Source organism: Triturus cristatus, chromosome 8 (genome assembly GCF_964204655.1).
Source record: "Triturus cristatus chromosome 8, aTriCri1.1, whole genome shotgun sequence".
In the NCBI taxonomy this organism is placed as follows: domain Eukaryota; kingdom Metazoa; phylum Chordata; class Amphibia; order Caudata; family Salamandridae; genus Triturus; species Triturus cristatus.
The window spans coordinates 413,410,081-413,423,691 of record NC_140591.1 but is presented as its reverse complement, the minus strand read 5'-3'; the positions used below and the strand labels follow the sequence as shown (position 1 = coordinate 413,423,691).

Genomic DNA, 13,611 nt, shown 5'->3' with positions numbered 1-13,611 from the left:
CAAAGTTTTTGCAAATTACCATGAAGTTCAACTTCATGGTAATTTGCTCCCCCTATTAGCGAAATCGCTAATTTTTTAACTTTAATGCATTGCATTTAAGGAATCTCAATTTGGGATTCCTTAAATGCAATCGCAATTTAAGGAATCGCTATTTAGTGGATTCCTTAAATTGCGATTTTTGCATTTGGGATGATGCATCCCAAATGCAAAAATACCGGTCGCAAAGGGGCAGATTCTGCTAATCTGCCCGTTTGCGACCAGTTTTCTCGTTGATGCATGTAGCCCCATATCTTTGCAGCGTCATTAAGTAACATGTTGATGTATACTTGTATTTCCCAAAAATATTCATAATGGAAAATTAGTGTAACCAGTTTAAATACGATTATTGGAAACAAAAATAAACAAGTACTGGCAAAGCCAGTAAGATCTGAAATTAGTGGTCAGTCTTTTGGTTTTGTCAATGCGTGACTTGTTTCGGCATGGTTTTTGTTAAACCTTATCAGTGTGGGAGCTGCTGGGCCGTCACCCTTCTAACAAGCAGTGGCAAAAGCAAAAATAGTTTTTGCTCACAAAAAGCCCCCATTTCCATAGCAGTTCCATGCACTGAACAAAACTACTTTGTGTGCCAATATATTCCTTGTAAAAGAGTAGAATACTGTCACTCACAGTAAAGCCAGCTGATAGACAGACAGAGAGAGAGAGAGAATTTTATTATATACAAAAGGTCATGGTTAAAGCCAGGCCTAATTAGAGGCCCAATTATTAAAGAAATTCAGAAAAGTGCATTCATGGTTTATATCCCTGCATTAAGTGCATATATACAGTTTCCGTGAATTCACAAGAATTTACAGAAGTAGGCCTAGAAATAGTACTCCTAGAAAATATTTGTGAACTGCATTTTATTTAGCATGAGCAAATGTGCATGGTAGATTTGCTTATGTGAAAGTCTGAATGTTTCAAGTTCAACTTTTCCTCCAACCACTTTTTGCCCAACCCTGGAAAAAGTTTTATGTCTGCCACTTTCAGGAGTAAATGTCTAACCTTTTTCAGTATAAGAAAATATGAGAAAAGAGTTGGTGAAAACCCTTTAAACATGCAAGTTAGTAGGTTTGCACAGATTCAAAAGGGCATTCCAACCCTTGAACCATTGCTTACCACTACCTTCAGACCCAGTATGTAGACCAGCAGAAACGTAGCAACCTACGCGAATTGCTAGCATTCAAACCCTACTATGTTACGAGCCCTGGCATAATTAGAGAGGCTATATCAGAACTCTTTTGTATTGAAATTGCTGCCGTAATTTGTCCCTGCATTATATGGCACAAAAGGGACAAGTGGATTTTGTTACAGGACAAGTAGATTTATGAAGAGACCTCCCCCATGGACAAGTAGATATTTTATTACATTTCTACACCCCTGCCACAGATAAGACCAGTTCCAAACAGCCACAGTACAAAGAAATAAAACTTATAATGAGAATTCAATAAAAAAAATAAAAAAAGATTTTTGCTCAGGCTTGCTCTGCAATTCAGAGTTACTTGTGGAACGAACAATGCTGTGTGATACTCAGGACAGATGTTGTGGGTCAATGCACAAAATCTAATGAGTGAAAAGCTCTGCTCAGTGTTTGGCAAGTAATTATTTGACTTTGATACTAACGAGAAGAAGGTCGCATTAGCGGTGGAGGCTTGTGGAGAGAGGAGTCTGGTGCATGTAACCTAGAATAACTCAAATGTCTGAAAATCAAACATGGAACTTAGCGAAGACATCTGAAATAGCTCTATATGTCTGTGGTCAGACCTCAATAAGTTGCTCTTGGTCGCTGGACTTCGAGTGTTCACCTCCCGTGACACTGCACAGCTCTTTCCTGCTCTTCAATAGCGACTTGACAGACCGAAGAACACCTTCGTTGAAACCCTAGAAGTAATAATTGAAACAAATTAAGGATGAACGCATTTAGTAATTAGGTTTACCTGATCTATGCTACTGAATTATTCTCCACACTACAATATTGAAAAAGACTGGGCTATTACCCCACCAGTTAACATATAAAGAAAACAACTTTAAATTTTGCTTAAAGTCAGCTATCGTTCCTGCACAAACCGTAATGGCCACAGCACAAGTATATGCAACAAAGAGACTAGAAAACAACTTGCAGGCCAGTGAAAGATGGAAAAAGGCCATGCCAGACATTAGTTTGATGCCTGCAGATGAGGGTGCAAACATCAGCATAGCGGATTTCACCCTCTAGGATATATAATATGTGAATACATTTTTACTTGCATGCAAAATGACAAATACAATTAACAACGCCTTTTGTAAAATTGCAACCTACTTCTTTTTTCCACGAAATTCTGGGCTTTGATTTGCTATGTTGGGTCTGGCTGCCAAAGTCCATGATTCAAACGTTCAGGAGGCTTTAAAAAAAAATAATAATAATAATCACTAGCCTTCTTCGAGCCTTCTATATTACGCCTCTATTAAGGACTTGTAGAACTACCACGGGTCAATATAACCAGGAGACAAACAAACAGGTTAATTGTGTCTTATATATCCAACCCGGACATATGTGCATCCTGTGCGTGCACAACTGAGCTGAGTAATCAAAAACTAGCAGGTTAGCATCCTTCCTAGGTCAAAGGTGTGTGAATGGATTTATCTATTACAATATTTGTAAATGATGGCCTGCTAAACGATAGTGACACACTTTATATTGAACAGCATTTAAGACCAGAGTGTCCGTATGAGCTGTCCCAACGTGCACACATAGAAATTGTACACAAGACAAGCTAACCTAGCTGAATCAGGTCACAGGATTAGTGGGCCACCGCAAATGAAGGGAAGTTGGCACAACACCACAGCCGTATCTTTCACAATAAGGGTACATTGAAAACATTTTAGAAGGTATCAAAACAGAACCTAAAAACAAGCATTGGCAAAGCCAATAGGTCTCGCCTGGTCGAGGATAGTTAAAAAATTTTTTAAAATTTAAACAAAGAACTACAGAGCTTTTTCTTTTTAAAATGACTGCCAGGAGAATGGGGATGGAGGGCGTAGATACCTCTTGCCAACAAAAACAAAAAATGCTATGATGCAACCTGTTTCACAGCACTTTTTTTATTTTTACTTTCGGCCACATAGCACAGGAAGGTACAGGTACAACAACGTGGGCATGCAACAATGCAGGGCGGAAGAGGTATACAGCAACGTGGAATGGAAACAAGGGAAGGGGAAGTAATAATGCGGGACAGGAAGGAGGGGAGGGAGAAGCAATAATGCAGGCCGGGAGGGATTGAAGAGGAAGCCACGACGCGGGCAAACAACAATGCGCGGAGGGAGGCGACAAGAAACAACACAGAGCAGGACAAGAGGTTGGGGTGGGAGATGGCCTGCAAACCACATGTACTCTCATGGAGTGCTACAACTACAACAAAAAAGGAAAAGCAGCACTATAAAAGCGCAAACAGTAGAAGGAACTGGGTGAGGAAGCACTGCGTGGGCATGCTCTAGGGGAGTAAATGGAAGTGAAGTGTAGTAGATACACTCTGATAAAAAAGAAGCAAGGAAATGAGAGGAAGTGAAGCAGGCACACGCTGACCATATGGAAGCAAGGAAATGAGAGCGACAATGAAGACAAACAATAGTAAGCAATGGGCGGGCTCGGAGCCTCCTTCAAGTAAACAAAATGTCTCGAAAGAGACAGCTCATATGCAGTCTCAGGCGAGACGTAAAAAAAGAACTTCGGCAACACCAAGAACACACAATGAAACATAGATCTTAAGTAACAAAAAGTGGCCAAAAAGACACCTCAGGAGAAATGCTTCAAGTAATTTGGAGGGGTAGCCTGTTTAAACCCTATAGGTGCATATAGCCAAAAAGAAAACAAAACTGCCCAAACTTTCAGTGGATAATCACTCCATCTAAAATGGAGGCCTTTCTGGAAAAACAAGCTTAGCAATGCCATTTGGTCTCACTTACCATTGTTCAGCAAGCAACGAGAATTGGCTTTTGCCAATGCCCAATCCGCTATTTTAAAAGTCTAGAAAGCAATAAAAACATTGCTTTCTATACTTGCAAAGTGGCTGCTGTATTGTATGACAAAAGGCATTTTGTATCACCACAGCATTAGGATGAAACGCGTGTTGCATTAGGCAAAGGAAAGGCCACACAGAAAGTATAGAAAGCAGTGTTTTCAATTCTTTAAATATAGCTGCTCGCAGACTCAGAGCATCGGGAGAATGGGAGGGTACATCCAAAAGATCATGAAAGCCACCATCTGACACCCTGGCGAGGGGCACAGAGAAGCAAGGAGGAAAGGTTAGGAGACAGATGGGCAGATTAGTCTCTAGCCGCGTGTGTGTGCGCTCTAAAAACAAGACACACAGTCCTTTGGAATGATAATCAAATGAAAAATAAAAACCAAAGTAGATCAATGACGCCAAAAGTAGAAGGCTACAAAGCAGAAGCCAAACGCGAACATGCTGAAAGGGGAATGCTCTAGGGGAGGGAGAAACACAGTAGAGATAAAGAAGCAACAAATCACAAGTATAGGATTGCAAATTGACATTGTATGGAGTATAATGCTGCCTACAATGTACAGGAAAAGCTGCCTGTGGCCAGACTGCAATAACATTTTACGATTCAAAAGATAATACCAAGAGACATTATACCTACAAACACTCCTTATGAAACAAGTTGCTTAACTGTACGAGTTCTCCAGTATTTATTAGGTCTCGCGACTAGTGTTGCAGTGCGGAGCACTGCTTACGCAGCGAGAGACCTCTTGTACGGGATTTTAAAATCGCCCTAGGAATCGCACACGCTCGTGCGTGTGCTTTTCCTTTTGGCTTCCGCGATTGGCCTTTGCGTGCGTGTTTTTCACAGAGACGGCCCGCAATAGGCCAAAGGCGGGCGCATTGCTCCGCCCATGGCCTATTGGTGTCTATTACGTGCACCAAAGGTCATGTGGTTTCAATTATCGTGCCCAGACACGGGTGCGATAATTGAAAACACGTGAAGGCACTCTCCAACCCCAGCTCCAACACCAACGACATCCCACCTTCGCAAGACCTGTGCGACTCACTGGCCACCTTCTTCCACCGCAAGATCGCAGACATCCACGACAGCTTCAATGCCACGAATGCCCCAACAACCACTGAGACCTCCGCCCCCACGACCACCATCCGCACCAACCGCCTGCTCTCCTGGACCAACATCAACAACACCATCAAGATCATGAACACCATCCCCTCCGGATCTCTGTCAGACCCATGCCCACACCACATCTTCAACCAAGCCAGCACAGCCACCGCACCCCATCTCCGGAAAGTCATCAACATCTCCTTCAAGACAGCAACCTTCCCGGAGAGCTGGAAGCACGCCAAGATCAACGCCTTACTCAAGAAACCCAAGGCGGACCCCAAGAACTTCCGGCCCATATCCCTGCTCCCGTTCCCGGCGAAGGTCATCGAGAAGACCGTCAAGAAACAACTGACCCGCTACCTCGAGGAGAACAGCATCCTGGACTCCTCCGAGTCCGGGTTCCGCAGCAACCAAAGCACCAAAACTGCCCTCATCGCCGCCACCGATGACATCAGAACCCTGCTAGACAACGGAGAAACAGCGGCCCTCATCCTCCTGGACCTGTCAGCCACCTTCGACACTGTCTGCCACCGCACACTACGAACACGCCTCCACGACGCCGGGATCCAACAGAAGTTCCTGGACTGGACCACCTCCTTTCTCTCCGGCAGAACACAGAGCGTCCGCCTTCCCCCCTTCCGCTCCTAAGCCACCGAGATCATCTGCGGCGTACCCCAGGGCTCATCCCTCAGCCCAACGTTGTTTAACATCTACATGGCATTGCTCGCTCACGTCGTCCGACTGCACGACCTCAACATCATCTCCTACGCCGATGACACCCAGCTGATCCTCTCCCTCACCAAGGACCCCCACACCGCCAAAGCCAACCTCCACGAAGGAATGAAGGCCGTCGCCGAATGGATGTGGAACAGCCGACTGAAACTGAACTCGGACAAGATGGAGGTCCTCAGCCTCGGATCCACCCCTTCGGCCTGGAACGACTCCTGGTGGCCGACCACACTGGCAACAGCTCCAACACCCACCAACCACGCACGCAACCTAGGAGTCATCCTCGATTCCACCCTCTCCATGACTAAGCAGGTCAACGCCGTCTCTTCCTCCTGCTTCAACACCCTCCGCATCTACAAGTGGATCCCCACCGAAACGAGAAGAACGGTCACCCAGGCCGTCGTCAGCAGCAGGTTGGACTACGGAAACTCCCTCTACGCAGGAACCTCGGCCAAACTCCTGAGGCGGCTTCAACGCATCCAGAATGCCTCTGCACGCCTGATCCTCGGCATCCCTCGCCGCAGCCACATCGCACCCCACCTGAGAGACCAGAACTGGCTCCCCATCAACAAGAGGATAACCTTCAAGCTCCTCACCCACACACACAAGGCACTCCACAACACCGGACCAACGTACCTCAACAGACGACTCAGCTTCTACACCCCCACCCGCCAGCTCCGCTCCGCCGACCTCGCCCTCGCCACAGTCCCCCGCATCCGAAAAGCGACCTACGGCGGCAGATCGTTCTCCCACCTCACCACCAAGACCTGGAACACCATCCCCATCCACCTACGGCAGACCCAAGACCTGCTGACCTTCAGAAGACTCCTCAAGACCTGGCTTTTCGAGCAGTAGCAGCATTCCCCACCCCCCAGCGCCTTGAGACCCTCGTGGGTAAGTAGTGCGCTTTACAAATGATATGATTGATTGATTGATTGATCCCTGCTTGCATTTACACAACGGATTTACCAGCCGGAGCCCTGATCATTGGGGACCTAGGTCAAGAGAGGTAACATCTTGGATGAATATAGCCCAGGCCTGAGACAGACAGACCTGGTCCGCTGCGACAGATATTAATAATAATCTACTAGTCCCCCCATGGCCCTATGCAGAACAGATTGCAACTCGCACTGCTAACCTGGCTCCATTGTGAAACAATGAGAACTGAACTTCCGTTTCCTTGCACCATGCATATTTTTTGTTATCTGCCGTAGGTGCTAAGACTCACTGAAGAAAAATGGCGACATCAAAGATCCATATTAGTGACTGAATAGTGGCTTACATTTGCATTTATAGAATAGGAAAATCAAATGATAAACAATTTAAGCTCCCCCTTAAAGCTTGCAGAGCCATTAACATACAGGACTTGGAGATTGGGGCTGAAGCAGCAGCTTCCGCTAAGTACACCCCACCAGACATAGACATGAGGGCGCCTCTGTTAACAATAAGGCAAAGCCTCATGTTATTATATGGGATGATGCTTTAAACTACCTTACTAATCCCTTGGCGAGCATGCTAGACAAACACTCAGGGAGGCTAAATATGACATAACAGTGAATTTCAGATGTAGAAGATGATCTGTAACCAATAATAGACAAACCAGACTAAGGGCCTGATTTAGATTTCGCGGACGGGTTACACCTTCACAATGGTGAAGGATATCCCGTCCGCTGAAATATAAATCCCACAGGATATAATAGATTTATATTTCGGTGGATGGGATATCCGTCACCGTTGTGACGGAGTAACCCATCCGTCGGGATCTAAAGCCGCCCCAAACTCTTAAATATAGACAAGGTGCTTTTGGTGGTAAAGGTGTTAAATGAAGATTTTGTAGCAAGATCTCGTCGTAACAACCGGAGCTTAACTGTCATTCCTGGATCAGCAAACATTGACAATGGAACTCTATGTGGAGACCATGCTCACAACTCTATTCGGCGAAGACAATTTGTAGTATCTCCTAATGGTAAAACCTGCGCACTGGGCCCAGTCCTGTCAAGGCCTCTTCCTGGGGCACCGGAATGCCCCCATCCTTGCTAAACTATTAAATTATCGAGACAGGGATCCGTAGTGCGCCTGGCGCGCAAGAAGCTTGTTTTGAACTACCAAAAATCAAATTTTCTCATTTTTTCCCACACTTTCACGCTTGTAGGACAATCAGTCAGGATAAAAATCTTACCCATTTAAATAAAAAATGAAACAATTCACCAAATTGATGATATGTAAACTAAAAATGTATTATACTGTGTTCGCTAGTTGCCATGCAGTATTGTTGTAGATCACCACAAGGGTGAGGAGTATAAAGGAGTGAATGTTGTAGGATGATACTGCAACCTCATATGCATTTTAAGTATGAAATATGAACACTTAATAAATGATATTAGCCTACATTTTTATGTTTTCTATGAACTATTGCACTGATGCTGAATGCGAATAAAAAGCTGATATTGTACACTTTTAAGCTCATTTTCTAGTCAGGAATTTACCTATTTTAACATTCAGTTGCGGGGGATGTTATACAATAATCAATCAATATTGTGCCTGCACATACTTACCTTGGCCACCTCCACATTCGCGGAGGGATTTTACTGGCTCTCTGGTTGCCACAAATGGGGAAAACTCTTTATCAACATTACTGACGTTTTCTTTGCTTGACCTCGAGCTGGTTGCATATGATACAGGAAATAGTAGTTCTAAAGCACAGAGGGATGATTTATTTGCTGGCGAGTTGGGATTGTCAGTGTGGGAGGAGGGTAGGATATGGGTCAAGCGGGTGGATGATTCACTCAGTCGCACATATTACCTAGTCTGTATATTGCTCTGGGTTTGCCCACATCATAACTTTTCAAAAGATGCCTTAGAAGATAGCATGTTGCCACCACACCATATAGACATGGTATTAAATTCTTAGCATGACACGTAAACTAAATTTCCTAATATGGAATATTAGAGGATTATATAACCCAAAAAAAACTCTGCAAATGTATGCATAACTCGCCAGACAGGACATCTCAGTGGCAATCCGGCATGAAACCCAGTATACCACAGACAAAGAGATAACTTGAAAAACTTGGCAGCACATATCTTCTTACTCCACCTATGCTAGCTACGTGGGTAGGTATTCTGATAAAACGAGGGATTCAGTTTTGCCACCTGTGCACCATGACAGATATGTGTGGTAGATATGTGATTGTGCAGGCGACACTTGTAGGCATGCACGTCACTGTGATCAACACGTACCGGCCAAATGTAGACTTCTACTTTTTCCATTCTGTATAGTCTGCGGTGACTGCACTCTTCCCTAAGAGGTCACGCAGACTGCGTAAGATCCTCGCCCAACACGACCCATGGGCCGTTCTCGTGCGGACACTGCCGAAGATCCTTCACTATCGACAAGGAGCCCGCAGCCGCGGAAGGGCCGCCTACTAGACGACCCACTTAACCCTGACTTGCATCCTTCTCAACGTGCCCTCCCTACACTGACACGCCGTAGAGATCTGGGACCTGATCGACACCCTCTCGCCCGACGTCGCAGTCTTCACGGAAACTTGGACCAACGCCACCTCCGGCCCCGATATAACCACAGCAATGCCTGACGGCTACAAGATCCAGAGAAAGGACCGCCCACACTGCCCGGGAGGAGGACTCGCCATCGCACACAAGACCCCCTTCCGACTCTCCACATCCAGCACGAGGGACCCCCACTACAACACGTAACACCTCCATTTCCAGATCCAGACCTGCCCCAGGACCACGCTACGCGGCACCCTCATCTACAGACCGCCATGACCCCGCGCCCAGCCCGCAACCACCATCGCCGAACTCGCCGCACCCCGCCATCACCTCCACAGACTACATCCTGCTCGGGGACCTGAACTTCCACGTCAAAAACAGCCAGAACCCCGACTCCACCACACTCCTCGAGAACCTCGCCAACCTAGGACTGAAACAGCTCGTCAGCACTCCCACCCACAGAGCGGGTCACACCCTCGACCCCATCTTTGCGGGAGGATCAAACATCCACTTCAGCCACACCACCCAGCCCCTCTGGACGGATCACCACTGCGTTCATTTCACATTCAACACCACCACCACCCCCAAGCACGCCCCCAAGCCCGCGCCCGCCAGAACTGGAGTAAGGTCACCGAGGAACACCTGAACTCCGCCCTCCTCCAAGACTCCCCCCAAGGCCACGACCGACACCAACTCCGCAGCCAGGGAATTTCACCGCTGGGTCTCCTGCTGCGCCGACAAGCTGGCACCTCTCTGCCGCACCGCCAAACAACGCCCACTGAAGGCCGCATGGTTCACCACCAAACTCAAAGAAGCCAGATGCTCCTCCATACGTTTGGAGAAAACCTGGCAGAACCAGAAGACCACGGAAGCACGGAACAACCACAAGAGCACCCTGACGTCAAGACCAACGCATCAAACGTCATGGAACTGTTCAACGTCATGCAGAAGTTTGCAAAACCTACCTGCGAAGCCATTGACATCACACCCTCCCAGGAACTCTGCGACAAACTCAGCTCCTACTTCCACCTGAAGATCAAGGCCCTCTACAACAACTACAGCGAGCTGGCAGATGACAGCACTACAACACCCACCACCGCCGAGAAGCCGACCATCTCCTCCTGGGCCCCCGCGTCCGTCGAGCTCATCGCCTCAATAATGAAGAAGACGCACTCAGGAGCCCCAACGGACCCCTGCCCACCTCACATCTTCCACAGGGCCACCACTGTCATCGCACCCGAACTAGGACGGACATTTAACTCCTCCCTCATAACCGGCATCTGCCCAGATGACTGGAAGCGTGCAGAGGTGAAACCCCTCCTCAAGAAAACTACGGCAGACCCAACTGACCTGAAGAACTACCGGCCCATCTCTCTCCTCCCCTTCACAGCCAAAGTCACCGAAAGACTCGTGAACGCCCAGCTGACCGCCTTCAGAAGAAAACTCCATCCTAGATGCATCCCAGTCTGGCTTCCGCAGCAACCACAGCACCGAGACCGCCCTCCTCGCCGCCACCGACGGCATCCGCATGCTGCTAGACCAGGGACACACCGCAGCCCTCATCCTCCTAGACCTCTCCGCAGCTTTCGACACTGTCTCACATCGAACGCTAGCCGCCAAACTCCACAACTTGGGAATACAGGGATCCGCCCTCAACTGGATCCAATCCTTCCTCTCCGGCAGAACCCAGAAGATCAGACTCCCCCCCCCCCCCCCTTCCTCTTCGATCCCACTGACATTATCTGCTGAGTACCCCAAGGATCTTCTCTAAGCCCAACGCTCTTCAACATCTACATGGCCCCCATTGCCGCCATCATCAGACAGCACGGGCTTAGCATCGTATCCTACGCCGACAACACCCAGCTCATCCTCTCACTCATCAAGAACCCAGAAAACATCAGACTCTGCTTCCAGGAAGGAATGAGAAACATAGTGGCCTGGATGAAGGACAGCTGCCTAAAGCTAAACTCTGAGAACACAGAGGTCCTCATCCTCGGACCCTGCACCTCCTCCTGGGACAGCACCTGGTGGCCCTCGGGAGCCCACCCACCCCGACAGATCACGTTCGGAATCTCGGCATAATCCTCGACTCCTCCCTCTCCATGAACCACCAGATCAACACTGTTGCATCCACCAGTTTCAACTGCCTCCGCATCCTCCGCAAGACCTTCAAATGGATCTCCCCCCTCCCCCCCGACTGCAGAAAGATCGTCACCCACGCACTCATAACTAGCAGACTAGACTACGGCAACGCCCTCTACGCCGGAATCAACAAAACTCTTCTACACAAACTCCAAACGATCCAGAACTCCGCAGCCAAGCTCGTCCTAGGGACACCGCGCCACGAACATATGACCCAACACCTAAATAGCCTCCACTGGTTCCTTGTCGAGACGAGGGTCACCTTCAAACTCCTCACCCACACCTACAAATTCCTCAACAACATCAGACCCAAATACCTCAACGACCGGGTATGTTTCCACGTACCCAAGAGGAACCTCTGCTCCGCCGACCTCGCCCTGGCAGAGGTCCCCCGCATCCGCAGAAACAGAACCGGTGGGAGAGCTTTCTCCTACATCGCACCCTAAACCTGGAACGAGCACCAGATCAACATCAGACGCTCCCCAACCCTCCACACCTTCAGGAAAGACCTCAAAACCTGGCTCTTCGACTGACCCGGATCTGCTCCCCCCCCAGCGCCTTGAGACCCTCATGGGTGAGTAGGGCGCTCTATAAACCATTGACTGATTGATTGATTGACTGTGGGTTGGTTATCTGAATATAGTATTGGGACCTCGGTACTAAACAGATTGCTGGCCCACATCAAACAGAAGGACTCAGCTGCTGCTGCTTGTCAAAACATAATGGCTAATCATGATTTGCTGGATATATGGCAGTCCCGCAATCAACCACAACTAGAGGGTACATATATATCCTCTGTCCATAACATGGGGTCCATGCTGGACTATTGTATATCATCTAAAGAATTAAGAACTAAGATATTAGATGTTCGTCATCTAGTCAGAACACGGTCAGATCCTACCCCGGCATTACTCACGCTTCATGTCCCGGACACGGATGTGACCTCTATGATATGGAGCCTGTCGCCTGAGGAGTTAAGAGACACCATGTTTCGGGACGAGATGTTAATGTTAATGAGACTTATTGAGCGCACAAATACCCGGAGGTGTCTTGGCGCTATTGACTGCAGTGTTCCATCCCAGGAAATAATTTCTGGAAAAGCCAAGTTTTTAACTTTTTCCTAAAGATGGTGAGGGAGGCCGCTCCTCTGAGCTCGACTGGTAGCGTATTCCACAGTTTTGCAGTACTATAAGAGAGACTTTGTCCGCCCCAACCCGTGGTGCGTATTGTAAGGACTTTCATCAGTCTTGTGCCTGAGGACAGCAACTGTCTGGCCGGTTGGTACCAGACAAATAGCTTTTTAAGCGATAAAGGTCCTGTGTTGTTCAAAGCCTTGAATGATAAGCAGAGAGCTTTAAACTCAACTCGTTTGGCCACTGGAAGCCAGTGGAGTCGGCAAATTTCCTTAGAGATTGAGTTATATTTAGGGATGTTACCCAACATACGAGCAGCTGTATTTTGAATAGTCTGAAGTTTTTTAAGAAAGTGCTTATGCATGCCCAGTTAGAGACCTATGCAATAGTCTAGTTTAGCCTGGACTAGTGCAGTAACTACCAACTTTCTGGAGTCCGTAGGGATGCATATCATGATTTTCTTACTTTTTTTATCAGAAAATGGGAGGCGGTTACAATCATTGGTCTGATGGGATAGTGCTAGCTTATCAATCCAAACTCCTACATTTTTTGCCTTTTGCACAGGTTTGGGTGCTTCGCTTATCTCTGCCAGGCCACCAAAGATTGTCCCATCTAGGTTTTAAATCACCAAAAATAATAATCTCGGTCTTTTCAGAGTTAAGATTCAGGCAGTGCAATCCCATCCATCTATCAACTTCTCTCATACATTTCTGAAACTGTAGAGTGGGTGCAGTTTGTTTATTATATGCTGCTACGACTATCTGGCTATCGTCCGTGAAAGAAATCAGATTAAAACCAAACTTTCTAATCAAAGGGGCGAGTTCTGCGATATATATATTAAAAAGAGTTGGGCTTAAGGATGATCCCTGGGGGACTCCACAGGGCAAAGCATATGGTTTCCTTCAGGAAGGAGGCCAATAAGGTCAGTGCCGTTCCCTGGACACCCATCGAT

At 47.4% G+C, this 13,611-nt stretch overlaps 1 protein-coding gene across 3 annotated transcripts in view; it reads right to left on the bottom strand.

The window, feature by feature from the left end:
- AKAP11 (A-kinase anchoring protein 11) overlaps window positions 1–13,611 on the bottom strand; it is a 245,571-nt gene that overhangs the window by 159,900 nt on the left and 72,060 nt on the right. For all 3 annotated transcript variants that reach the window (XM_085621811.1, XM_085621810.1, XM_085621812.1), the window contains exons 4-5: window positions 2,336–2,417; window positions 1,801–1,917 (exon numbers count right to left, since the gene is read on the bottom strand). In XM_085621811.1, the coding sequence (XP_085477937.1) occupies window positions 1,801–1,917; window positions 2,336–2,398 (180 nt within the window). In that variant the 5' untranslated portion in view covers window positions 2,399–2,417. The remainder of the gene's footprint in view (window positions 1–1,800; window positions 1,918–2,335; window positions 2,418–13,611) is intronic.